The 27,183-nt window shown below is 40.3% G+C and overlaps 1 protein-coding gene across 1 annotated transcript in view; it reads left to right on the forward strand.

Moving 5' to 3' along the window:
- The window catches only part of LOC133073733 (serotransferrin-like), an 83,858-nt gene that overhangs the window by 34,945 nt on the left and 21,730 nt on the right, over positions 1–27,183 (forward strand). The window contains 6 exon segments of the mRNA XM_061167620.1: positions 4,985–4,996; positions 10,449–10,523; positions 10,525–10,694; positions 11,301–11,395; positions 12,138–12,215; positions 16,015–16,097. Coding sequence (XP_061023603.1) covers positions 4,985–4,996; positions 10,449–10,523; positions 10,525–10,694; positions 11,301–11,395; positions 12,138–12,215; positions 16,015–16,097 — 513 coding nt within the window.

A 27,183-nucleotide genomic window follows, 5' to 3' on the forward strand; every position in this document is an offset into this window, starting at 1 on the left:
CCGCTGATGGAGGAGGTTAAGAGGCTTGTGTAAGCTCCCTGATGGGAGGGGCTGGCAGTGGGAAAAACTAGGTCCTGCAGTGTTGGGCAGGGCTTTGCTCAGTAAAGCTTTAATCCAATTATCTGCTGATGGGTGGGGTTGCACCCCCTCCCTGATTTTTTGGCCTGAGGTGACTCAGCCTTGGGGTCTATGGGCTCTATGGTAGAGTTAATGGTGACCTCCAAGAGGGCTTATTCCAAAGGGGACTTTCCAGGGCTGCTGCCAATGCCTCTGTTCCTGTTATGAGCCCCTGCCCTCCCACACCTCCACAGGAGACCCTCCAACACTAGCAGGTAATTTTGGTTCAATCTTCTATGGGGTCATTCTCCTTTCCTCTGGGTCTTGGTGTGTACAAGATTTTGTTTGTGACCTCTAAGACTGGAGTCTCTGTTTCCCTCAGTCCTGTGGAAATTCTATAATCAAATCCTGCTGGCCTTCAAGATCAGATTTCCTGGGGAGTCCCAGTGCCTTTATCAGATCCCCAAAGCAGGGAAACCTAACATGGGTTTAGAACCTTCACAACAGTGGGAGAACTTCTTTGGTATTATTGTTCTCCAATTTGTGCATTACCCACCTGGAGGGTATGGGACTTGATTTTATCATGATTGTGCACCGCCCCCCCCCCCCCCCCACCATCTTGCTGTGGCTTCTTCTGTGTCTTTGGACATAGGGTATCTGTTTTTGGTGGGTTCCAGCATTCTCCCATTGATGGTTGGTCAACAGCTAGTTTCGATCTTGGTACTCTCACAGGAGGAGACGAGGGCACATCCTTCTAGTCTGCCGTCTTCAACTGGAAGCCTGAAATTGATGGATCAACTCTTCTTTCATGACTGATTCCTCTGTAGCATCCAATGCTATTTGATAGCATTTTATCCACAGTAGAACTTTCTTTCAAATAGGAGTCAGTCCTCTCAAGTCCTGCCATTGCTTTATCAACCAAGTTTATATAATATTCTAAATCCTTTGTTGTCATTTCAACAATCTTCACAGCATCTTCACTAGGAGTAGATTTCATCCCAAGAAACCACTCTCTTTGCTCATGCATAAGAATCAGCTCCTCATCTGTTAAAGTTTTATCATGAGATTTGCAGCAATTCAGTCATATCTTCAGGCTTCACTTCTAGTTCTAGTTCTTTTAATATTTCCATCACATCTGCAGTTTCTTCCTCCACTGAAATCTTAAATCCCTTATAGTCACTTATGAGTTGGAACAAATTTCTTTCAAATTCTTGTTCATGCTGATATTTAACCTTATTTCATGAATCACAAATGTTCTTAATGGCATCTAGAATGAGGAATATTTTCCAGAAGGTTTTCGGTTGACTTTGCCCAGATCCAGCAGAAGACTCACTGTCTATGGCCAGCAGAAGACTCACTGTCTATGGCAGTTATGAAATGTATTTCTTTAATAATAAAACTTGAGAGTTGGAATGATTCCTTGACCCATGGGCTGTAGAATAGATGTTGTGTTAGCAAGCATGAAAGCAATTTTAATCTTGTACATCACCATCCAAGCTCTTGGGTGACCAGGTACGCTCTCAATGAGCAGTCATATTTTAAATGGAATGTTTTTTTTTTTTTCTGAGCAGTAGGTTTCAATAGCAGGCTTAAAATATTCAGTAAACCCTCTCATAAACAGATGTGCTTTCATCCAGGCTTTGCTGTTCCATTTACAGAGCACATGCAGAGCAGACTGAGAATGATTCTTAAGGGCCCTAAGTTTTTTAAGAATGGTAAATGAGCACTAGCTTCAGCTTCAAGTCACCAGCTGCATTAGTCCCTAACAGGAGAGTCAGTCTATCATTTGATCATGAAGACAGGCACTGACTTCCCCCCTCCAGCTATGAAAGTGCTATATGGCATCTCCTTCCAACTGAAAGCTGTTTCATCTACATTGAAAATCTCGTTTAGTGTAGCCACCTTTATGAACTATCTTGGGTAGGTCTTCTGTGTAACTTACTATAGCTTCTATACCAGCACTTGCTGCTCCACCTTGCACTTTTATTTTTTAGAAATCTTATTTATTTATTTTATTAATGGCTTCACTGGGTCCTTGAGGCTGTGTGTGGGCTTTCTTTAGTTGTGGTGAGCAGGTGCTCTGCTATGGTGCTCTGACTTCTCATTGCGGTGGCTTCTTTTGTTGCAGAGCATGGGCTCTAGGTGCACAGGCTTCAGTAGTTGCAGCGCACAGGTTTAGTTGCCCCACAGCATGTGGGATCTTCCTGGATCAGGGATTGAACCTGTGTCTCCTGCATTGGTAGGCAGATTCTTTACCACTGAGCCACCAGGGAAGCCTCCACCTTTACTTTGGAGACAACTTCTTTCCTCCTCATGAATCAACCTGTACTCACTTGAAGCATTTCTCCTGAAGTTTCCTCACCTCTCTCAGCCTTTACAGAACTGAAGAGAGTTAGAGTCTTGCTGCAGCTGAGGCTCTGGCTTAAGGGAATGTTATGACTGGTTTGATCTTTCATCTAGGCCACTAAAACTTTCTCTGTAACAGGAATAAGGCTGTTGCTTATCATTTCTGTGTTCACTGAAGTAGCACTTTTAATTTCCTTCAATAACTTTCCCTTTTCATTCACAGTGTGGCTAACTCTTTGGCCCCTCTTTGGGCCATCTTTGCTTTTGACATGCCTTCCTCACTAAGCTTAATCACATTTAGCTTTTGCTTTAAAGGGAGAGTTGTGCAATTCTTCCTTCCACATGAACATTTAGAGTCAATGCAGGGCTATTAATTGGCCTACTTTCAACATTGTTGGGCTAGTGGAGCAGCAGGAACACACATACATTTATCAATTAAGTTTGCCATAGTAATGGACATGGTTTGTGGTGCCCCAAAACACTTAACAATAGTAACATCAAAGATCACTGATCACAGATCACCATGACAGAGATAATAATAATAATGAAAAAGTCTGAAATATTTCAAGAATTACTAAAATGTGATGCAGATACATGAAGTGAGCAAACGCTATTGAAAAAATAGCACCAGCAGATTTGCTTGACACAGGGTTACCACAAACCTTCAATTTGGAAAAAACACAGTATCTCCAAAGTGCAATAAAGCACAGCACAGTAAAAGAAGGTATGCTTGTACTTATCTAGAATAGCAGTTTGTGCCATAGCTATGTTGGACATCATTTAATGACTTGGAATCATTTGGAAGATTTGGGAGAATACCATGTAGCTCAAGGGAGGTTACTCTTCAACTGCAGAGTACAGGTCCATGAGCTACAGTCCTTAAGATACTGATTCCCAGGCCCTGGGATACTGATTCAGCAAGTCTGTGCCAGGTTCGGGATTTCTGTGTTTTAACAGCTGCCCACATAATTCTGGTTTAAGGATCCTTGGCTACTGTTCTGTTGAGGGGGCGGAGACTGGATCTGCTGGGCTCTGTTCTATCCCTAGCCCCCGGCAGGGGAACTGGCACAGGCCTGGTGCTTAGTGCATCTCGTTATGTTAGCTCCTTGCCTGGATCTGAGAGGATAGTTCTCCTAGGCTTGTTCCAACCACATGGACTCAGATGTGGGAGCTCCGCCCATAGGACATAAGGCAGGAGATGATGCAAGGCAGGGAAATCCTGTTACTGTCCTTGGTGTGGGGCACTGCCCAGTGCAGACACAGGAGCTGTGCAGGCAGGAGGAGGAGGCACTGGGAGGAGGGTCAGGTTCACCCATCAGAGGAGCAGGGCAACTAGTCTGAGTACTTTTGTATTGGGCTTAACTGTTGATTCACTTAACAGGAACTAAACATGGGTAGATTTTTAACTGTACAACCCCTCTGCTCTGCCCCTACAGAACTCCTGGAAGCATGCACTTTCCACAAACCTTAAAATCCAAGAGTGGAGCCAACACCTGATGGAGATGGGAGCTCATGGGACCCATAAGCTTCCTCCGGTCTCGCTGGTCTGAGTGATTTGGTTGCCCTCACAACTTGGTGGTGGCACCTCTGCAGGACAAAATAAAAATAAACATTATAATTGGTTTTATCTTTTAAAAAAACTTCATTTTTCCCGCTTAATGCTTGGTCTGCAACTAGCCTTTCCTTCAGAGCTCAAGATTCATTGTCTCTTTCCCACAGCCACAGTTCCTGGGTACAGTCCAAGTAGGAATTCTTTCTAAAAGGGGTCTGCATGGTCATTTTATTTTTTTCCATTTATTTTTATTAGTTGGAGGCTAATTACTTTACAATATTGTAGAGATTTTTGCCATACATTGACATGAACCAGCCATGGTGCATGGTCATTTTGATAACATCAACTGTACAAGGCTTGATTGAATCAAGTGTGTGTGTGTGTGTGTGTGTGTGTGTGTGTGTGTGTGTGTGTGTTGTTGGGGAAAGGGCAGGAAGGAGGATGCAGAGTAAATATTGACATAGAGTGCTCAAGGCAGTACAGAAAAATAATATAGATGATTTACATAGTTTAAAATATTTTTAATACATTTCATCAGGTATACTTGAGGTTCCAAGTCTTAGTGCTTGCAAAAGTGAATCACTGAAACCTCATCTTGCTAAAAATCGTCCCTTGACCCCCAACTCTCATGGCAGTCATTGCCCTGTCTCCTCCCACGCTTAGTGGAGCTCCTGAAAGGTGGATTCTCATGAATAACTGAACACAGAGAAATCAGTCTTCTGTTCCACCCATGTCCCTGAAGCTACTCTGGTCAAGGTCACTGTCAAGGTCATTGCCACTGAAAGCCAATTAGTTCTTTTATCCTTGAGTCTGTTTACTAACTTGATACAGATGACCACTCACCCTTCCTTGGAAACCTTTCCTAGCTTCTCTGATATGGCAGCCCTCTGCTTTGGTTCCACCTCTCTGTCCTTTTGTGGTCTTACTGTGGGCTTGTCCTACCAGTTCTGAAATGTAGGGTCATCTTCCTGGGGCTCTTCTCTTCATCCAGAGCTCTTTCCACTTTCCAGGCCCTCCCTAAGCAGTGAGAATGACTCCCAGGTAGTTATATCTGTAGTTCTGGCCCCTGCCTGCAGCATCTCACATGCACACCTCCTCCTGCCTGTGGATCTGTACTGTAGAGTTCTCACAGCAATCATAAGCCCAACAAATAAAGAGGGAGGTGATCATTTTACTCCTTCCCTCCCCTGCTACCCTAAGCCAACTCTTGTTCCCATACTTCCTAAAGACATGGTCTGCTACCCACTCACAGGAGTCATAAACTGAGGAGTCAAATTTCAGTTCAGTATTCTACTTCATTCGACATCTAATGTCAGCAAGTTCTGTTAATTTTGCCTCCTAAACAACTCTCCAAGTTTGCCCTTTTGTTTCCTAACTCCTACCACAGTTTAAATTTACAGTCAGGGGCAGAGCTGCAGGTAGGGGTTTTCTAAACACAGTAGTCCACAGTTCTCAACTTTCTGGTATCCAAAGAAACAGACATTGGGTCTACTTTGCAGTCCGGACCTGAGGTTCGCCTTTTTACACACAGCCCTGCTTTGCTTTGAGCCTAACAACACTGCCTTATGTAATAATCACCTAAGCTCCACCTTCACCCCAAATCCTATAATAATTCTTTCTTATCCTTTGTTTGATAAGATGTCCCAACCATTCCTCTGGCATCTAGTCTGTCTTATTGCAATGAATCAACAAATCTAATTTTATCAATAATGCACTGAGTACCTACCATGATTCAGGCACTGTTCTAGAAACTGTGAACACAGTAATGTATATTATAGTCTCTAAAAATAACTTTGTTCTGTCATTTATTATTCCTTCTAGATTGCCTTCTTGTCAGTATATCTGTACAGAGAAATGTCTGAAATCATGTTCACCAGATACTATTGATATAACAACTAAGGTGATTTCTGGTTTTCTTCTTTGATCTTTCATTATTTCATTATTATATTGAGTTTTTAATATAAAAACATGTCCCATTTTAATTCTTTTCTTTTAAAAAATCCTCTATTTTTTTTTCAAAGAAACAGAGTTAAGGAGATGAGCCAGAGAAGGGGAATCACATGATTGGTGTTCTGAGTCTGAGATAGGTTCCGTTGTGATTTGGAACTGCTGGGAACAGCAGAGGGAAAAATGCATTCAGTGAATGAGACATTTTAACTGATGAAAGAGAAGAAAAATTGTCTCCACTGGTTTTGCTGTAACTCTCCATCTGCTGACAGAACCAGGGAGCAGAACACTTTCAGCCAGCGACAGTCAGTGTCAGCGTGTCCTACTCTACATCATTTCCACGGAGCTGTCCTTGTCTCCACCCATCTCCACAGAGCTCCCAGGAGCCTGAGTCCCTGAGGTGAGAGGACAGGAAGCCCCTGATGCCATCCTCCCCTGCTCTCATTACTGAGACTGACAGCCCCACCTTCTTACTCAAGTGTGGAAGGTGTGCACATCTCTCCTGCCTTCATAATACCCAGGAAACAAATTGAAAAAAAGAGTATGACCATGTGTTATCAAACCCTTGCTTCCTCATTCCCAAATTGCACCACCAAAATGGTACTTGTTCACTCACATGCTCTGACTGAAAATCCTTATACAGTGAGGACAGTTCTGGTAGGTGTCCTCCGTGTCTGGCCCTTCCTCCTTCACTGTATTTTTAGTCACTAACAGAAGTTATTATTAATATAAAGGAGGTGAGTGTGTGTGTGTGTGTGTGTGTGTGTGTGTGTGTGTTGGGTGTTGAGGGGTAAATACAGAGCAGGGATCAGGACCACAAGAAAGAAAGGAAATAGAATGCAGTAAGATTGCTGTTGGTTCTGATAGTTTTAATTCATAATGCTAATTTAAAATAAAATAGTTGGGGAATTTCTCTGGCAGTCCAGTGGTTAGGACTCTGCAGTTCCAATGCAGGGGGCACGAGTTCCATCCCTGGTTGGGGAACTAAGATACAACACCTTTAGTGAGTCCAAAAAAATTCCCTGGTAGCTCAGCAGGTTAAGATTCTGCCTGCAATGCAGGAGATCCTGGTTTGGTTCCTGGGTCAGGAAGATCCCCTGGAGAAAGGATAGGCTACCCACTCCAATATTCTTGGGCTTCCCTGGAGGCTTAGCTGGTAAAGAATCTGCCTGCCATGTGGGAGATCAGGGTTCAATCCCTGGGTTGGGAAGATGCTCTGGAGGAGGGCGTGGCAACCCACTCCATTATTCCTGCCTGGAGAATCCCCATGGACAGAGGAGCCTGGCAGGCTACAGTCCATGGGGATGCATAGAGCTGGACACAGCTGAACGACTAAGCACAGTAAATACACACACACACACACAAGTTAGTTGGTTTACTTACTTTAACTTCACATCCTAAACATCTTTCCTTAGTCTGGAGTCCCTATTGCCTCCCTTTATTGATGAATTGTGCCTGGAAAATTAATTTTGCCAACAAAGGTCCATCTAGTCAAAGCTATGGTTTTTCCAGTAGTCATTTATGGATGTGAAAGTTGGACTATAAAGAAAGCTGAGCGCCAAAGAATTGATGCTTTTGAACTGTGGTGTTGGAGAAGACTCTTGAGAGTCCCTTGGACTGCAGGGAGAACCAACCAGTCCATCCTAAAGGAAATCAGTCCTGAATATTCACTGGAAGGACTGATGCTGAAGCTGAAACTCCAATACTTTGGCCACCTGATGCAAAGAATTGACTCACTGGAGAAGACCCTGATGCTGAGGAAGACTGAAGGAGGGAGAAGAGGACGACAGAGGATGAGATGGTTGGATGGCATCACTGACTCAATGATGTTTACTCAAGAGTTTGAGTAAACTCCAGGAGTTGGTGATAGACAGGGAAGCCTGGTGTGCTTCAGTCCATGGGGTTGCAAAGAGTCGGACACGACTGAGCGACTGAACTGAACTGAACTGAAGCAAGCACTCATTGTGTGAAGTTATCCTCTTTACCTCCTCACCCTCCCCTCCTTGTTCCCCCTGAGCTCACTTTTCATTCAAGCCCTCATCATCTGTTACAGGAATGCTGCTGACCACTTCCAGGACATGATTTACTTCTGTGTTGGTGACTCTCTCTTCTCAGGCTTCTTTGTGGCATCCCCTTTCCTCCTCACTCTTCACGCTCTCCATGATTTATTTTTTCCCCTTCTATTTTTTTTAAAATTTTTAAAATTAAATGGAGGCTAATTACTTTACAATATTGTGGTGGTTTTTGCCATACATTCACATGAATCAGCCATGGGTGTACATGTGTTCCCCTCTCTGACCCTCTCTCCCACCTCCCTCCCCATCCCATCCCTCAGGGTCAACCCAGTGCAGCAGCCCTGAGCACCCTGTCTCATGTATTGAACCTGGACTGGCGATCTATTTCACATATGATAATATAGATGTTTCAATGCTATTCTTTCAAATCATCCCACCCTTGCCTTCTCCTACCAAGTCCAAAAGTCCGTTCTTTACATCTGTGTCTCTTTTGCTGTCTCGCATATAGGGTCATCATTACCATCTTTCTAAATTCCATATATATACACATTAATATACTATATTGATGTTTTTCTTTCTGACTTATTTCACTCTGTATAATAGGCTCCAGTTTCATCCACCTCATTAGAACTGATTCAAATGCACTCTTTTTAATAGCTGAGTAATATTCAATTATGTATATGTACCACAGCTTTCATATCCATTCGTCTGCCAATGGACATCTAGGTTGCTTCCATGTCCTGGCAATTGTAAACAGTGCTGCGATGAACACTGGGGTACACGTGTCTCTTTCTATTCTGGTTTCCTCAGTGTGTACGCCCAGCAGTGGGAATGCTGAGTCGTATGGCAGTTCTATTTCCATTTTTTTAGGACTCTCCACACTGTTCTCCATAGTGGCTGTACTGGTTTGCACAACCACTTGTTTACGTATGACTCCCAAATAAAAATCTAGCACCTACTGCTGACACTTCACATTTGTTTACTGTATCGCCTGCATGATAGATGATTTTAGACTTCCCAGAGGCACTGGAAACTCCATGTACAGAAAATACAGGCAGTTTTCATTCTGGCTATGTCCCTGGCTCCAAAGAACTTCAACTGAGTTCTCACATTCATGCTGAACACTTTGATCTTCCCAGCAATACACACCATGTGTTTCAGATGCAGTCTTGCTAGCTCTTCTTCTCCTTAACTCAGCTTGTACAGTTAATCACCAAATCCTATATATTTTCCTTCTAAGTGTCTCTCATAACTGTACCCTAATTTCCACACTTCCTTGGTTCAGACCCTGTGCGTTGTTTGCCAAAACACTGCAACAGCCTCTACCTGGTCTCCCTGCCTGTCTTTTCTCTCTCAAACCATAGTACTCCCTTGATCTGCCAATAAACTATTTCACTCTCAACTGAAACTTCTTATTGCATTGTAAAATCTAGGTTCCTCAGTATATCTCCCAGTCCCTTCATGTCTAGCTTTTGCCAGCATTTCCTGCTCATCTCCTGCCAATTCTGCTGAAATAACAACTGCTTAATGACAGACTGCAAACTGGCAGCTTCCAGACCAGCCACTTCTAACTCTATGAGGTGTTTTATTTAGACTACAAGTTTTCATTACTCGCTGAAATTTAAAAACTGGAACATTCCCCTTAAAAACCTTTTTTTCTGGCTTCTCTTAAAAACTGAAGAACTGGCCACCTCGGCCCCACATACCTGTCTGGCAAAGTAGTGTCTGCCACTTAGGGCAGAGTGACAATTTTCAACAGCCTCAGCCCCGCTCTTTGATTTTCCTGGCTGCTTCCCTTAATGTCTCTAATCTCAGGGGCAGCTCTACATTAAGGGAAGTAGCCAGGATTTACAATGCAGTGGTGGTGGTGGTGGTGGTGGTTTAGTTGCTAAGCCGTGTCTAACTCTTGAGACCCCATGGACTGTGGCCCTCCAGGCTCCTCTGTCCACGGGACTTCCCAGGCAAGAATATTGGGGTGGGTTGCCATTTTATTTTCCAGGGGATCTTCCTGACTCAAGGACTGAACCCGCGTATAGGTACACTGAATTGCTCTTTCTTTTCTGCACAGAACACCCTTTCTCCTATTACACCTGCAGAGGCTAACTTGTCCTTCAAGGCTCACTTCCTGTCATTTTCCTCCAGTAGCTTTTCTCTGAACCCATGTGGCTTAAGCGCCCCTTTATGCATCCCCATTCCTCACCTTACACCCTCTGTCACACCTTGTGCCACATTATATTCCCATGAACGTTTGTGTAATGCGTTCCTCACAAGATTCACTTCCCCTCGCGAAGGGAGCGACTGGAAATCCTCAGGGGAGGTTTCTTGAGCCATTCGTTGTATTCACCCATCATTCTGTCAACAACCATGATGAGAGCGGGACATTCGACTCATATCCTAAAGGATGAGTGTGTCGCTCATCCTTCCGGTTGGCTGCTTAGTCAGTCTTTCGCTGGCAGTTCGGTGTCAAAGAGAACTACAACTCCCATCAGGTCTTTCGGCATACCGGCCTGGAAGGAGGAAATACAGCTGAGGAACTACCACTTCCGTGATGCTCCGCTTCGCAGACCTGCGCAGAGCCCAGGGCCACGTTGCTTTCGCGGTGCCGGGTAGCGTGATCTCAGCCATGGCTTCCACGGACTCCCGGCGGATGGGGAATGGGGGTGGTGTTGGGGGCGCCTTCCAGCCATACCTGGACTCTTTGCGGCAGGAGTTGCAGCAGAGGGACCCGACGCTGCTGTCAGTCGTGGTGGCGCTCCTTGCGGTGCTGCTGACGCTAGGTAAAGAGGCGGCCGGTGGATCTGGCGGGTGCGGGGCGGGCGGGGATCCGAGCTCGGACTGGGCTTCTGTAGACCGCGGAGCAGAGGTGGCACCTGAGGGGCGTCTAGAATGGGAGACTAAAACCTTATATACACCTGCCCTCCTGCCTGAAGCAGCAGAAACAGCACAGCGTTAGAGGGGATTTCCCGCAACCCCCAGAGTGACGTCCTGGTCCTTGGGCACAGGTTGCTAGCCCCTGTCCTGCCTGAGCGCCCCGTTTTCCCCTTCCATTGCTCTTGCTACCAATACTCAAGTGGTTTTCGCTCCAAGTTTGAGCATCCTGTGTTTGCGAGCTGGGCGCTGGGGATATAGAGTTAATAAGGCAAGGTTGCACTTGAGTATACTGGCAGGGTAGGGGATGCATATGGAGAAAAGTTGACAGTTGATGGTGGCTGGCATTCAGCGGAGTCCTCAAGAACAACGATTATAATGGTGGTAATAACACTGAAAGTCAGCTCCAGATGAATGAGGCCTTCTATGGTAGACTTCATTTCCTCCAGCCCAACCATATTTGCGTACTGTTGATAATCAAGGCGTCATTTTGGTTGTTTTTCTCTATTTCACAGTGTTTTGGAAGTTCATCCGGAGCAGAAGGAGCAGTCAGAGAGCTGTTCTTCTTGTGGGCCTTTGTGATTCCGGGAAAACATTGCTTTTTGTCAGAGTAAATGCTTTGATTTATACCTCTCTTAACACTTGATAGGAAATTTTAGGGCACCGTATTATTCCTGTTAGTTTTACTTTGGGAAAAAAGCTGTTGCTGACAAATTGGGGGATTAATTTTTGACTCACTTGGGAGGATGAAAAGACTCTTAAACTGGAATTTCTTGGCCATTTTTATTCTCTTGCATTTACCAGAGATAGATGGAAGACATTAATCTGTATGCAGTGTATAACTCTGAGAATTTGTCAAAGAAACTTTTATTGGCTATTTAGGCTTCTTTTCACTAATATTTATTTCTAGTCTGTGTAGTATTTTTAAATGTTCGGTTTTTGCTACAAAGAGTAGTGGAGGTTTTTTCTTTATTATAATTCTTTTTGAATGCTATTTTCCTTTCCACTAAAGAAATATAATCTCTAATCATTTTTGATGATTGTAAATGTTGAGAAGTTTGGTAAATTTGGCCACTAACCATTTGAAAGTACTATTTGAAAATAGTAGTTTAAAAATAATAGTTTTCCCCCTCCTCTCATTAAGGAGAGGGGAATGAAGTTTGCAGTTAATTAGGTTTTTCTACAAGCAAAGGGGAAAAAAAATCAATATGGTCCTTTTTAGCTATTGTAAGCAACATTTGTTTGTTTGACTTTATGCCTAGGAGAGTTAGAGCGGAGTTACACTCTTTAGATTTGCTATTTATATGTTTGCTCAGATCTCCCCCCATATTGTGTTTTGTTTTGTCTTACAGTTGTTAACAGGCCTTTACAGAGACACTCAGACTTCCATCACTGACAGCTCTGCTGCCTACAAAGTCAATAACAACAGGGTAAGAGGTTCCTGGAATGTGGGAAGTCTTGACAGTTTTACTCTACTTTGGTGTCAGGAAAAGACATTTCTAGGGTGAATTAGTCTGAGGGCATAAGTACCATTCTTAGCTTATTTTTATGGATAAGTACCGTTCTTAGCTTATTTTTATGGATAAATATTGTGCATGTGACAAATTCTTCTCTTGATCATCCAAAAGTGAACTTAATCATGCTCTCCGCTTCTTTGTTGTACCGTATGCATATTGATGTTACATCACATTTCATTAGCTTTTATTTCTGTGTCTTCTTTCCAGCTTTACCTTGAGTTCTTAAGAGTGAGCATTAAGCCTTTTTCTTTAGTACATGTATATGGGACAGAATTCAAAAGGTTAAAAGGATATTTGGTGAAAAGTAATTTTGCTTTTCCTATCCCTCCTTAAAAGTCTTCTCCTTGGAGGTAGTAACTTACCATTTTCCTGTGTAGCCTTCCAGATGGCCAGTGCTATCCAAACAGATCTGTTCTCTTTACTTTTTTCTTTCATAACACTCTGTTCCACCCCTCCCTTTTTAAAAATTTAATAATATAATTGATACAGCTTGGGTTTGTTCTCATTTTTTTCTTTCTCGTTTTCATACATAGTACTACCTGGTTGATTTATGAGCTGAATATTGTGAGTACTCCGTTATGTGACTGTACCATACAATTTTTTTTCTTTCTTAAAGCCTTTAGTTTTGAGACATGACAGAAAGATCTTGTAGTTACACATGGAAAAGTAAATCATAATCATAGTTGAAGGTGAAAGCAAACTGATCAGAAAACTTACTTTTTTTACTTTCAGTTCATGTTGAGTTTTTATTTAATAAGAGCCCTATTAATAGACATTTAGTATTTTTGTTATTACAGTCTTGCTTTTACAAATGGTGTTGCGGTGGAAATCTTAAACAGTATATATGAGTATATTTAAAAAATACCAAGAAGAAATCATGAGAAGGACTTTGTATGTACCTGTATGTCTCCAGAATGTAGATAGTGACTGCCAAGCTGATTTTACTGCTTAATAAGTGTTTAGTGAGTGAGCAAAGAGACAGCCTTTTAAATGTCTTAGAGATATTTTTTCTTTTTTCAGTAATGACAGTGTTTCTGACTCAGACCTTTTTAAATTCTCAAGGATTCAGATTTTGAAATTTAAGATCTGAGAGATCTTTAATTCTTGGGACACACGTACTGGATATTTTAAGTCGAGTATTCCAGGGTATAAGCTTTAGACCTGTGCTTTCCAACACAGTAGCCATTGGCTGTTTGTGACTAATGAACATCTGAAATGTGACTAGTCCAAATTGAGGGCTGCTGTTAAGTATAAAATACACACCCAATCTTGAAGACTTGAGATGAAAGAAAGAATGTAAAATATCAATTTTTTGAGTTTTTTTATTATATGTTTAAAAAGATAATTTAGATAGATTAGATTATATAATATATATTATTAAAATTTTACCTGTTTCTTTTTACTTTTTTTAATATGACTGTCAGAAAACTTAACATTACATATGAGACTTGCATGTTTCTATTGACTATGTAAAACATCCTCTTTTTAACTTCTTTTCCCACCCCTTTTATGTTTTAGAGCAGCAGTCCGCAGCCTTTTTGGTACCAGGGACCAGTTCTGTGGAAGACAGTTTTTCCACGCACTGGTTCTGTATCCCTGTACCCAGGGTTCCCAGTTTTAGATCTTGTCTCTCAAAATAGTAAATGTATCTTTTTTTTTTTTTAACCTTTTGAAATTCACACTTTTAATTTTTTTAAATAGTCAGAATTGTTTGATGCTCTGTTACACAGATACAAATGAAATTACTGTTGAAGTGAACTTGACATTAACATACACAGTGTGTTTGACTCTTTTCTGACAACGTTTTTTTGGACATGTCTATATTTATTATTATACAATAAAAATGTTTTCAGTTACCCAGTGAGAATTCTTAACTGATATTTTTGTTAATTGCTACCTCTGATTTCTTCAGTCTCCAATATTGGGAGATTATTAAGAAAAATTTTATTGGAGCATACCTGATATCAGGGCTTCCCTGTTAGCTCTTTGGTAAAGAATCCGCCTGCAGTGCAGGAGACCCTGGTTTGATTCCTGGGTCGGGAAGATAGCTGGAGAAGGAATCAGCTACCCACTCCGGTATTCTTGGGTTTCCCTTGTGGCTCATCTGGTAAAGAATCCACCTGGCAATGTGGGAGACCTGGGTTCAATCCCTGGGTTGGGAAGCTCCCCTGGAAAAGGGAAGGGCTACCCACTCCAGTATTCTGGCCTAGAAAATTCCATGGACTATATAGTCCATGCGGTTGCAAGGAGTCAGACACGACTGAGCGACTTTCACTTTCACTTTTATACTTGATTTACAATGTTGTGTTGTTTCAGGTGTAGTGAAGTGAATCAGTTGTACATATACGTATATGCACTCTTTTTGTTTTTATTTTTAGATTCTTTTCCCATGTAGGTCTTTACAGAGTATTGAGTAGGGTTCCTTGTGCTATACAGCAGGTTCTGACTAGTTACCGATTTCATATATAACACTGTGTGTATGTCAATCCCAGCCTCCCAGTTTTTTCCTACCCCCACCTCTATCTCTTGGTAACCATAAGTTTGCTTTCTACATCCGTGATTCTACTTCTGTATTTTAAATAAGTTCATTTCTACCCTCTTTTTAGGTTTCACATATAAGCAATATCATGATATTTGTCTTTCTGTATCTGACTTACTTCACTTAGTATGACAGTCTCTAGGTCCATCCATGTTGCTGCAAATGACATTATTTTGTTCTTTTTTTATGACTGAGTTAGTAATATATCTTATGGATTGTTTGTATTGAAAGTATGTGATGTGATGCTGATTATGCAGTGTGATAGTGGGACCAACCTGAGGTCCCTAAACTCTTACTGGTATTAAAAAACAACAACAAAAAAAGTCTTATACACTTTGTGTATTACCTATAAAAGATCACACAGACTAAATTACAAGTCACAATATATTTAGTAGTAATTATGTCAAATCTGTGCATAATGCTGACTCCTTCCTCCTAGATAGTGGTTGAGGCTCGCTGTGGAGAAAGTAGGAATACCTGAGAAATGATCCATTGGTCTGATACATGTAGTGGGACTATGCTCAAGTCTTAGCATTGAGCATGGCCACATCTGCCTTGAACTTGAGCCCAAGAATGAAAGCTTAGAATGAGTAGCATGTAAGTGGGCAATAATCAGTCTGCTCACTGGGGTACAACCCTGCCTTGTTCAGTGACTGTCACTGGAATCAACAATTGACACAAAATATTAACAGAACAAAAAAATGGTGTGTCTGGTGGACATGTATTTTAAAAACAGATTGCAGTAGAAATATAAAAAGGTGTTTTGTTTTTATAAAGGTTGGATATCCCTATAACATGCCATCTGATGAAGTATAGGTTCTTATATCACATTATTAAGCTTGTGAGTATTTGTTACTGTTTTTCACATGTTTTTGCTTTTATTCATGCTGGTGTATTTCCCCAGCTCTAGATGGACTTTCCTGACTTCCCCAAAGAGGGTCAAGTCTCTCACACACCCTCAGAACATTTATCAGAGTTGTAATTTTACATTTTCCACAGCCTTCTGTGGTTTATAGAGGATGCTCTGTCAACATTTGATTCATTAATCAATTACATTGACATTTTTGATTAATTAATTAGGTACCATTCACATACCTGAGATATGTTGTGAAAAATTTATGTTGTGAATGTGAATCAGTACCAAAACATTAATATTACTGCTGCTATCCTTAGGGCACTAACCTGACCTTGATTGACCTCCCTGGACACGAGAGCTTGAGACTTCAGTTCTTAGAGCGATTTAAGGCTTCAGCCAGGTATGTTGGAAGTGGGATGGGCTTGTCTGAAATCTGTGTATCAAGGCCAACCATGTAGTTTGCCCTTGTGGTATGCTGGAGGCAGCCTGGTGTCCTGGAGTGGAAAGAGCATGCACTCTGGCGTCAGCATTTCTGGGCTGCAAGCCTGCCTTCACTTGGATTATATTAATGTTTGAAAGTATTTCTCAGGAGGTTCAGAAAGTATTTACCCCTTTTGTCATGTCAGTAAATTTTTCATTTACTCTGAGGACAAATTTAATAATGTGTAGAACTATTAAAATCTGAAAAAGAATTTTAAAGCTAGATGGAATCCTGGAAGATATTAAAAATCCAATATTATATATTTCTATCCTTAAATTACCTAAAATCGATGGTTGAAAAGTATGGAAGAATATTTTCATACTTCTTTTAGGATTGTCCTAGTGTTACTGTCTGTTATTTCCTAAATTTCTTGTGTTTCAGTTTAAGATGCTTTGTTCTTATTTAGTCTCCAACACTGATAGGAACTTGAAGAAAATCAGAATACTACGTTTCATTGATTTTAAGACTCATTTAAAAATCTTTGACTTACAGAATGCCACTTACAGTTGATGGTATCATAGTTCAGTTGGCAGTATTTTCTTTCTTAGTCAAACCTGAAATAATGTCTTTTAATTGATGGAAGCCTTGTTTTGATGGAATAAGTGAAGATTTTCTTATTTTTGAAAACGTCTTATATTTTGTTGTTGCTTCCTTGCCCACAAGGTGGTGATGATGAGCAGTCTGTCATAGTTGTGATTGTTACTTGATTTAAAAAAAAAAAAAACAACAACAAACTATTTTTTAGAGAATTTCAGGTTCACAGCAAAATTGAGCAGAAGGTACAGAGATTTCCCATATAACCCCACCCCTACACCTAGCATTCTTCACCTATTATCAGCATCCTTCACCTAGTGAAATTACAAATGTTCACCCATTTGTTACAAATGATGTACTGACATTGACATATCAAAATCACACAGAGTCTGTATTTTACATTAGGATTCACTGTTAGTGTCATACGTTCTAGGAGTTTGAGCAAATGTACAGTGATATGTAGTCTCCATTATAGTATCAGTATTTTCAGCACCCTAAAAATCCTCCATACTCTGCCATTTCATCCCTCTCTCCCCTAACCCCTGACAACCACTTATCTTTTTACTGTTTCCATAGTTTTGCTTTCTTTAGAATTTCAAATAGTTGGAAACATACAGTATATAGCCTTTTCATGTTGGCTTCTTTCACTTAGTAATATGCGTTCAAGTTTCTTCCATGTCTTTTCATTGTTTGATAGCTTATTTCTTTGTAGTGCTGAATAATATGTGTTGTCTGGGTTTACCGCAGTTTTTTCATTCATCTGTTGAAGGGCACTGTGGTTGTTTCCAAGCTTTGACAGTTCTGAATAAAGCTGGTTTTTGTGTGAACATACATTTCTGGGTAAATATCAAGGAGCACAATTGCGGAATCATATAGTAAGAATATGTTTAGTTTTGTGAGAAATTCCCACACTGTCTTCCGAAGTGGCCATGCCATTTTGCATTCCCACCAGTGATGAATGAGTGTTCCAGTTGATATGCATCCTCACCAGGATTTAGTGTTGTCAGTGTTCCGGATTTTGACTATTCTAAATGGGTAGATAGTGGTACCTGATTGTTGTTTTAATTTGCATTTCCCTAATGACATGATATGGAGCATCTTTTCATATACTGATTTGCTATTTATAAATAAATTTGCTGTTTTAAATCTTGTTTGGTGAGGTGTCTGTAAAGATCTTTGACCCACTTTTAAAATTGGGTTGTTTGTTTTCTTGCTGTTGAGTTTCAGAAATTCTGATCATCTAGTGCTTTCTACACTGGTGTTTCAACACTGGTTTTCTCCAGTGTGGAGTTTTATAGTTTTGGTTTACATTTAAGTATGTGATCCATTTTAAGTTAATTTTTGTGAAAAGTATAAGTTTTGTATCTAAATTCATTTTGTGTTTGTGTGTAGATGTCTGTTCCAGCACTGTTTGTTGAAAACACTATCTTTGCTTCATTTATTGCCTTTGCTCCTCTGTTAAAGATCACTTGACTGTATAGATGAGGGTCTCTGGGCTCTGTTCTGTTCTGTTGATTTATTCTCTCATCAATACCATGCTGTCTTCATTACTATGGTTTCATAGTAAATTGGTAATGTCAGTTCTCCAACTTTGTTCTTCTTTGGGATTCTGTTGGCTATTTTGGATCTTTTGCCTCTCCATATAAACTTTAGAATCAGTTTGTCAGCATCCACAAACTTAGTTGCTGAGATTTTGATTGGGGTTGCATTGAATCTATAAATCAAGTTGGGGAGAACTGACATCTTGACACTATTTAGCCTCCCTATCCGTTTTCTTAGTTCTACTTCAGTTTTGTGGATCAGAGTTTTATAGTTCTCCTCATGTAGATCTCGTATGTATTTGTATCTCTTTCATGTTGTAGGATGCTAATGTAAGTGGTATTGTGTTTTTAATATTAAGTTTCATTTGTTCATTCCTGATATTTGAGTAAGCAATTTACTTGTGTATCAACCTTGTATTCTGCAATTCTGCTCTAATTGTGTGTCTTAGTTCCTAAGCTTTTTGGTTGATCATTTTCAGATCTTCTACATAGACAGTCATTTCACGTGCGAACACAGACATTTTATTTCTTCCTTTCTCAATACCTTTTATTACCTTTTCTTGTCCTAATGAATTAGCTTGAAATTTTAGTATGATGTTGCAAAACCAGTGGTGAGATGGGACATCTTTGCTGTGTTCCTAGTGTTAGCAGGAAATCTTCAAATTTTCCACCATTAAATACATTAGCTCTATGATTTTTGTAGATACTGTTTGTCATGTTAGGGAACTTCCCCTCTAAGTTTACTGGAAGTTTCTATATCATGATGTTAAATTTTGTCAGATGGTTTTTTGGATCTGTTGATATGATCATGTGATTTTTCTCTTTTAGTTTATTGATGTGATTATGTTAATTGATTTGTGAATGTTGAATCAGCCTTGCATACCACTTGGTTGTTGTGATACTGTGATTTATTATGAGAAGTATATATTTGATCTTTGTCCCTATTTCTGGCACAGAGCTCCTAAAATCCTTGGAATTTCCTAAGTGATGAGAATGATAAAGTTGTCTTTTGGTATGTTATTGAGGTGAGTTTTGGATAGGGGCTAAATGCCAAGATAACCAACCATGTGAGTTAGAACTTTTCATTCCCTTCCAGGGAAGGGAGAGGAGAGAGACTGGAGGTTGAATTGTGGTCAGTTGTTCAATCAGACATGCCTGTATTTATTATATGCTCTATAAAACCACCAAAGGATGAGATTTGTAGGGCTTCCATGTTGGGGAATCAGAATGCTTCCACATGCCACCCTGCAAGGCCCAGACTCCCTGGGGATAGAAGCTCCCTTGTTCAGGAACTTGCCATATGTATCTTTTCATCTGGCTGTTGATTGATATCCTTTAATAACTGTAATAAACTGGTAATTTAGTGAGTAAATGAGCTTCCTGAGTTCTGTGAGCTGCTGCTGCTGCTGCTAAGTTGCTTCAGTCGAGTCTGACTCTGTGACCCCATAGATGGCAGCCCACCAGGCTCCTCTGTCCCTGGGATTCTCCAGTCAAGAATACTGGAGTGGGTTGTCATTTCCTTCTCCAATGCATGCATGCATGCTAAGTAGCTTCAGTTGTGTCCAACTCTGGGTGACCCTATGGACAGCAGCTCACCAGGCTCCTCTGTCCACGGGATTCTCTAGGCAAGAATATTGGAGTGGGTTGCCATTTCCTTCTCCATCTGTGAGCTGCTCTCACAAATTAATTGAATCTAAGAAGAGGGGTCATGGGAACCTCTGATTTATAGCCAGTCAGTCAGAAGTACAGGTAACAACATTGACTTTTGACTGGCATCTTAGGTCCTTTCTACCAAGCTAACCAAACCAAAGAAAGGAATTGTGAGACCTTCCAATCTGTAGCCCGTTACTCAGAAGCACAGGTAACAACCTGGACTTGTGATTGGCACCTGAAGTGTAGTCAGTCTTGTGGCACTGAGCCCTTAGCCTTTGGAACCTGATGCTATCTCCAGGTATAAGAATTGAGTTGAGTTGTAAGACACCCAGCTGGTGTCAAGAGAATTGCTTGGTGGTAGGAGAAATCTCCATCCACCACATTGATATTGAGTCCAAAACCCATTTATCATGGTGTATAATTCTTCTTATAAATTGTTGGATTTGATTTGCCAGTATTTTCTTGAGGATTTTTACATATATGTTCATGAAAGATGGGCTTCCCTCATAGCTCAGTTGGTAAAGAATCCGCCTGCAGTGCAGGAGACCCTAGTTCGATTCCTGGGTCGGGAAGATCTGCTGGAGAAAGGATAGGCTACTCCCTCCTGTATTCTTGGACTTCCCTTGTGGCTCAGCTGGTAAAGAATCCACCTGCAATGTGGGAGACATGGGTTCGATCCCTGGGTTGGGAAGATCCCCTGCAGAAGGGAAAGGCTACCCACTCCAGTGTTCTGGCCTGGAGAATCATGGACTGTGTAGTCCATAGGGTTGCAAAGAGTTGGACACAACTGAGCAACTCTCACTTTGACTTTCATGAAAGATATTTGTGTGTAGTTTTCTTGTAATGTCTTGATTTGTGTTTTAAAGTAATTCTGGCCTCGTAGAATAAACAAGAAAATATTCCTTGTTTCTATTTTCTGAAAGAAATTGTAAAGAATTTGTATGTTTTCTTCCTTAATTTTTTAATTGAATATATTTGACATAATAACATTGTATAAATGTCCTTAAATATTTGGTAGAATTCACTAGTGATCCTGCTTGTGCCTAGTACTTCCTGTTTTGGAAGGTTTTTAATTTTTGATTCAGTTTCTTTAATAGATACAGGGCTATTCAGATTGTCTGTTTCTTACATGAGTTTTGGCAGATTGTATCTTTCAAGGAATTGGACCATTTCACCTAGCTTATCAAATCTGTGGGCATAGAGTTACTTATAGTATTCCTTGATTATCCTTTTAACGTCCATTTTATGTCCTCTCTTTTTCTTAGTTAGACTGGCTAGAAGTTTATAAATTTTGTTGATCTTTTCAAGGACCAGCTTTTGGTTTTGTTGACGTTTTCCATTTATGTCCTATTTTCAATTTCATTGATTTCTGCTCTTTTATTCTTTTTTCTATTTACTTTAAATTGCTCTACTTTTTCTAGCTTCCTAAGATGGAAGCTTAGATTATTGATTTTAGGTCTTTCTTCTCTTCTAATAAGCACATTCCATGCTATAAACATCACAGGGTATAGAATTGTAGGTTTGGGGATTTTTCTCTTAACACTTTAAATATTTCCCTTCACTCTCTTCTTGCTTGCATAGTATCTGAGAAACTGGATATAATTCTTATATTGCTCATCTGTACATAAGGTCTTTTCCCTTCTGGCTTATTTTGATATTTTTTTCCTTTATCTTTCATTTTCTGTAGTTTAAAAATGATATGGCTAGCTATAGTCCTTTGACATTAATCCTGCTTGGTGTTTTCGGAGCTTCCTGTGGTTTCTGTCGATCTGTGGTTTGGTGTCTGACATTAATTTGGGGAAGTTTTCAGCCAATATTGTTTTATATATTTCTTTTTTCTCTTTCCTCTCCTTCTGAAATTCCCAGTACATACATGTTACACTTTTTGTAGTTCTCCCTCAGTTCTCAGATATTCGATTCTGTTTTTTTAAGTCTTTGTTTTCTTTGCTTTTCAGTTTTGGAGGCTTCTGTTGAGATATCTGAAGCTAGAGGTTCTTTCCTTCAGTTGTATGCAGTCTACTAATAGTTTCATCAGAGGTGTTCCTCATCTGTTCGTTTCCTTTTGATCTGTATCGTTTCTGTTTTTATATATAATGTTACTTTTTATGGCTGTGCTGGGTCTTTATTACTGCACAGGTTTTTCCCTAGTTGCAGCGAGCAGGGCTCCTCTCTGGTTGTGATGCACGGGCCTCCCATTGTGGTGGTTCCTCTTGTTGCAGAGCACAGGCTCTAGGCACACGGGCTCCAGTAGTTACATCCCGTGGGCTCAGTAGTTGTGGCGTGCGGGCTCAATAGTTGCAGGTCCCCGATTCTGCACAGGCTCGGTAGTTGTGCTGGGCCAGCCCAGTTGCTCTGCTGTATGTGGGATCTTCCCAGACGAGGGTTTGAACCCGTGCCACTGCATGGCAGGTGGATTCTTCACCACTGAGCCACTGTGTAGCATTTCATTTTAGTTATTTTTTTGAACTTCATCTCTCTCCTTAGGTTTCCCATCTGTTTTTGCATTTTGTCTTCTTTATCTTCTAGAACACTTAGCACCACAAACAGTTATTTTAAATTCCTGGTCTGACAGTTCCAACGTCTCTTCCATGTCTGAGTCAAGTTCTGTTGCTCGCCGCTTCTTTTCAGACTCTTTTTTTCTTTTTAGTGTGTAATGTAATTTTTCTTGATAGACATGCAGTAAACTGGGTAAGAGCTGCCATTAGTAACGTGGTGAAGTGTGAGAGGAAAGAAAGCATCCTGTGACTAGATCTCAGTCTTAATCGGCCTGTATCTGGACTGTGAGCTTTACACTTGATTCTCAGTTGATTCCCACTTCCCCCTTAAATGGGATAGGATTAGTAGTATAGGCTGGAGATGGGTATTTTTCTTCTCCCACTTGGAATGCTAGAGCTGTGTGGAGTTGGATATTTCCCTTTCTGCAGGTCAGTTAGGTTCTTTTAAAATCCCAGCAAATTAGGCTCTGGTTAAATAGTTTCTCCTGAGACTAGACTTCATTTGTAGTTGTTGTTTAGCCTTTAAGTCTTGTCCAGCTCTTTGTGACTCCATGGACTGTAGCCCACCAAGCTCCTCTGTCCATGGGATTTCCCAGGCGGGAATACTGGAGTGGGTTGCCATTTCCTTCTCCAAGACCTCATCAAGGTCTGGCATATCTCAAAATGATTTCTTTTCCCTTCCCTGTGCCGGAAGCATGAGGGGATTTTTCTCTACTATATACCACAAGAACCTAGTCAAGCTTCTGGTGGTAAAACTTACAAAAGTGTGGGTCTCCCTGGGGTTTTATATCTCAGACTTGTTCATGCTGACCTTCTAGCAATTCATCAGTTACCGATCAGGTTTTCACACCAGGTCCCACAGAGATTTTTGCTCATGAGTTTATACTCCAGTAAGTTGTACTTTTCCGTGTATATATGTTGTTTTCTCCAGTTTGAGGGGCAGTGCTTTCCCCTGTAACCTCACTTCTCTGATGAACTTAAGTGCTGTGGATTTTTCAGTCTGGTTAGCTTTTTACTTCTTAGAATGCAGTGGTGACTTCCAGCTTCTTTCATGCCAGACTGGAAACTGGAAGTTGTGTGATATATATTTTTTTTAATCCTCAAACAATTTATACAAATCCAGAACTGGTAAATTTTGCTGTAATTGGGTTTTAATTTCTAATTTAAATTTTTTTTCTCACTTTCAGCTACAAATTTTTTACATTTCACAGTGTAATTATAATTGCTCTTTGATCCAAGTATTTTGGGTTACTAAAACATTCAAAGTGTGAAGATACAAATGAGCTCAAATCATAATCACAATAAATACAAATTCAAAAGATACTGCAGTGAACCCTTGAACAAAATGGGTTTGAATTATGTGCATCTGCTTATAGGAGGAATTTTTTCACTTAATATGTACCACCCAATCTGTGGTTGCTTTAAATCAACCAGTGTCAAACCTCAGATATGGAGGGCCAACGGAAATTTATACACAGATTTATGATTAGAGGGTCAGGCTCCTAAACCCCATGCTGTTTAAGGATTAAGGTATAGTATATTGATCTGTGTTTTCTTGTTTTTTAATTGTACAAAGTTTTTAATCGTACCTGATGATCAGGTTTCCCTAATCATCTCATTTTTCACCCTCAACTGATTTGAAATTATGTTATTTCTTCTTTTTTCATTGTTATCCTCTACATTTCTTTTTCTAAACATTGACTGCTTAACAAACATTAAAAATCAATAATACTAGCTTCCTTTAACTGAATCTTAAAATACCTTACTTTGATCTTCCTTATATCTTTCATTTTAATTTTCTTTCCTCTTTTTTAACCCCCAACAGTGATTTTTTTCTCCTCCATTCAGTGACAGCGTAGAATTACTAGCATGTTTATGGATTTTTTTCCAGTCCATTGCTTCTTGCCTCTTACTCTTTCCTTGTGATTCAATTTTCTTTCACGTATTTCTTTTAGATATGTTTGCAGAATGGTGAACAAGAGATACAATTTCTCATTTTTTGTTCATTTGAAACTTTTTTCATTGGCCTTCATTTTTGAATAATTTTCTTAGCTCTGTTTTCACACTGAAGGCATTACTCCTGACTTCAAGTATCTATTGTTGTAGATTAGAAAGCAGTGCTCAATCTACTTGTCATTTCATGATATAGAATCTTTTATTTTTATCCTGTGTTAAGGGGTAGTTATCCTTCTGTTTAGGGATGATTTAGCTTTATTGTGGTTGGAATTCAAGTGTACTATTTCAGTTGAAATATTTGCATTTTCAGTTCTGGAAAATTCTCAACAATATCTTTTCAGGTAGTTCTGTTTCTACTCAGTTTCTTTTCCTAAAACTCTCATTAGCATCATTAAGCCATATCTTTTCTGCTCTTCTTGTCTCTTCTCTATCGTACCTTCCAGGTCTTTTCACCTTGCATATAGTAAGATATTTTTACGTTTATTTTGTAGTTTACTCTATCCTTTTTAGCTGTAGTATTCTCTGCTTATTTGTTCCATTAGTTCAGTTCAATTCAGTTGCTCATTCGTGTCTGACTCTTTGCGACCCCGTGGACTGCAGCAAGCCAGTCTTACCTGTCCATCACCAACTCCTGGAGCTTGCTCAGACTCATGTTCATTGAGTCGGTGATGCCCATCCAACTATCTCATCCTCTGTCATCCCCTTCTCCTGCCTTCAGTCGTCCCCAGCATCAGGGTCTTTTCCAAGGAGTCAGTTCTTTGCATCAGGTGGCCAGAGTATTGGAGTTTCAGCTTCAGCATCAGTCCTTCCAGTGAATATTCAGGACTGATTTCCTTTAGGATTGACTGATCTAATCTCCTTGCAGTCCAAGGGCCTCTCAAGAGTCTTCTCCAACACCACAGTTCAAAAGCATCAATTCTTCGGCACTCAGCTTTCTTTATAGTCCAACTCTCACATCCATACATGGCTACTGGGAAAACCATGGCTTTGACTAAATGGACCTTTGTTGGCAAAGTAATGTCTCTGCTTTTTAATATGCTCTCTAGGTTGGTCATAACTTTTCTTCCAAGTAGCAAGTGTTTTTTAATTTCATGGCTGCAGTCACCATCTATAGTGATTTGGGAGCCTCCGAAAATAAAGTCTGTTATGGTTTCCATTGTTTCCCCGTTTATTTGTCATGAAGTGATGGGAATGGATGCCATGATCTTTGTTTTTTGAATGTTGAGTTTTAAGCCAGCTTTTTCACTCTCCTCTTTCATTTTCATCAAGAGGCTCTTTAGTTCTTTGCTTTCTGCTATAAGGGTTGTATCATCTGCGTACCTGAGGTTATTCATATTTTTCTTGGCAATCTTGATTTTAGCTTGTGTTTCATCCAGCCTGGCATTTCACATGATGTATTCTGTATATAACGTAAATAAACAGTGTGACAATATACAGCCTTGACATACTCCTTTTCAAATTTGGAACCAATATGTTGTTCCATGTCCGGTTCTAACTGTTGCTTCTTGACCTGCATACAGATTTCTCAAGAGGCAGGTCAGGTGGGTTGGTATTCCCATCTCTTTAAGAATTTTCCACAGTTTGTTGTGGTCGACACAGTCAAAGGCTTTTCCATTAAGCCATTAAGCAACTTAATCTTTTCCATTAAGTTGTTATTTTGTTCTTTGCTTCTAAAAACCTATCTTTTAACATTAGTCTAGTATTTTTTTTTAGTACTATCTTTTTTCTTTTCTTATGATATCTAGTATTCTGTTAAATTGTTTAAAATCTTTTATTTACTACTTATTATTGTCTTTGTAGTTTAGATCTGGAACCCCTGTTCAAGGGGATGAGATTTTGTTGTTGATATTGTGGTTGCTGGGTTAATTTGTTTTTTTATTTGCTTTAGGTTAGAAAAGCCTCTCTCCAGAAAGGATTCATATTTCCTTCTGTTAGGGGCCGTGGGGGTTCATTGAGTCTGGCGCAGTCTTCCTGCCTCAGGATCTTACACCATGAGAAAATGTAAATTCATACTGTATTTCTGTGTGTGGCACAAGAGGCCTAGTGATTCAGTTCTTGGATTATTTTCCCACACCACCGTCTATTAGACTGCCTTTAAGTTCTAGGCTTTGCACAGAGCATTCATGTATTGGTCATTGCACATCTCCTAGGCATTCAAATACTTGTCCCTGAGGTCTGTTGTCTGCTCTTTTCCTGGGTTGCTTTGCTTTAGCTTTGATGCCTCTTTATTTCTGGCAAATGAAGATTCTCACTGTTGCTGCCTTAGGTTAGACCCTACCTGATCACTCTGCTTCTAGTTTGATTATCCTCTTAGTTTTATCTTTCATTCAGGCACCAGTATTCTTTGTAAGATGCGGTAAAGAATCCACCTGCCAATGCGGGAGACACAGGTTCAATCCCTAGGTTGTGAAGATACCATGGAGAAGGAAATGGCAACCCACTCCAGTATTCTTGTCTGGTAAATCCATGGACAGAAGAGCATGGGGGGCTACAATCCATGGGGTCACAAAAGAGCTGGACATGACTTAGCAAATAAACAACATTCTTTGTAAGACAGAAAAACATAAACTCTGTAGATCGTGTGTCACGTCCCTCTTCTCTCTGACCTAACTTTCCTTCATTTCCCCACCTGTCTGTGTATTAGGTTACATTGAGTTCTCCAGGGCATTTGTGCCCTGCACAAACTACTCTCTAGACAATCTGTGCCACAATGATATTTTGTCTGGCTAAAATTCACTCAACTATTACACCCTCCTTTAAGTCGTCTTGATCTAGTTTTATGTAAATGATCTTCCTCTTTGTTTCCTAGCAGATACAATGTCTGTC

The sequence above is a fragment of the Dama dama genome, chromosome 19 (genome assembly GCF_033118175.1).
Source record: "Dama dama isolate Ldn47 chromosome 19, ASM3311817v1, whole genome shotgun sequence".
NCBI lineage: Eukaryota > Metazoa > Chordata > Mammalia > Artiodactyla > Cervidae > Dama > Dama dama.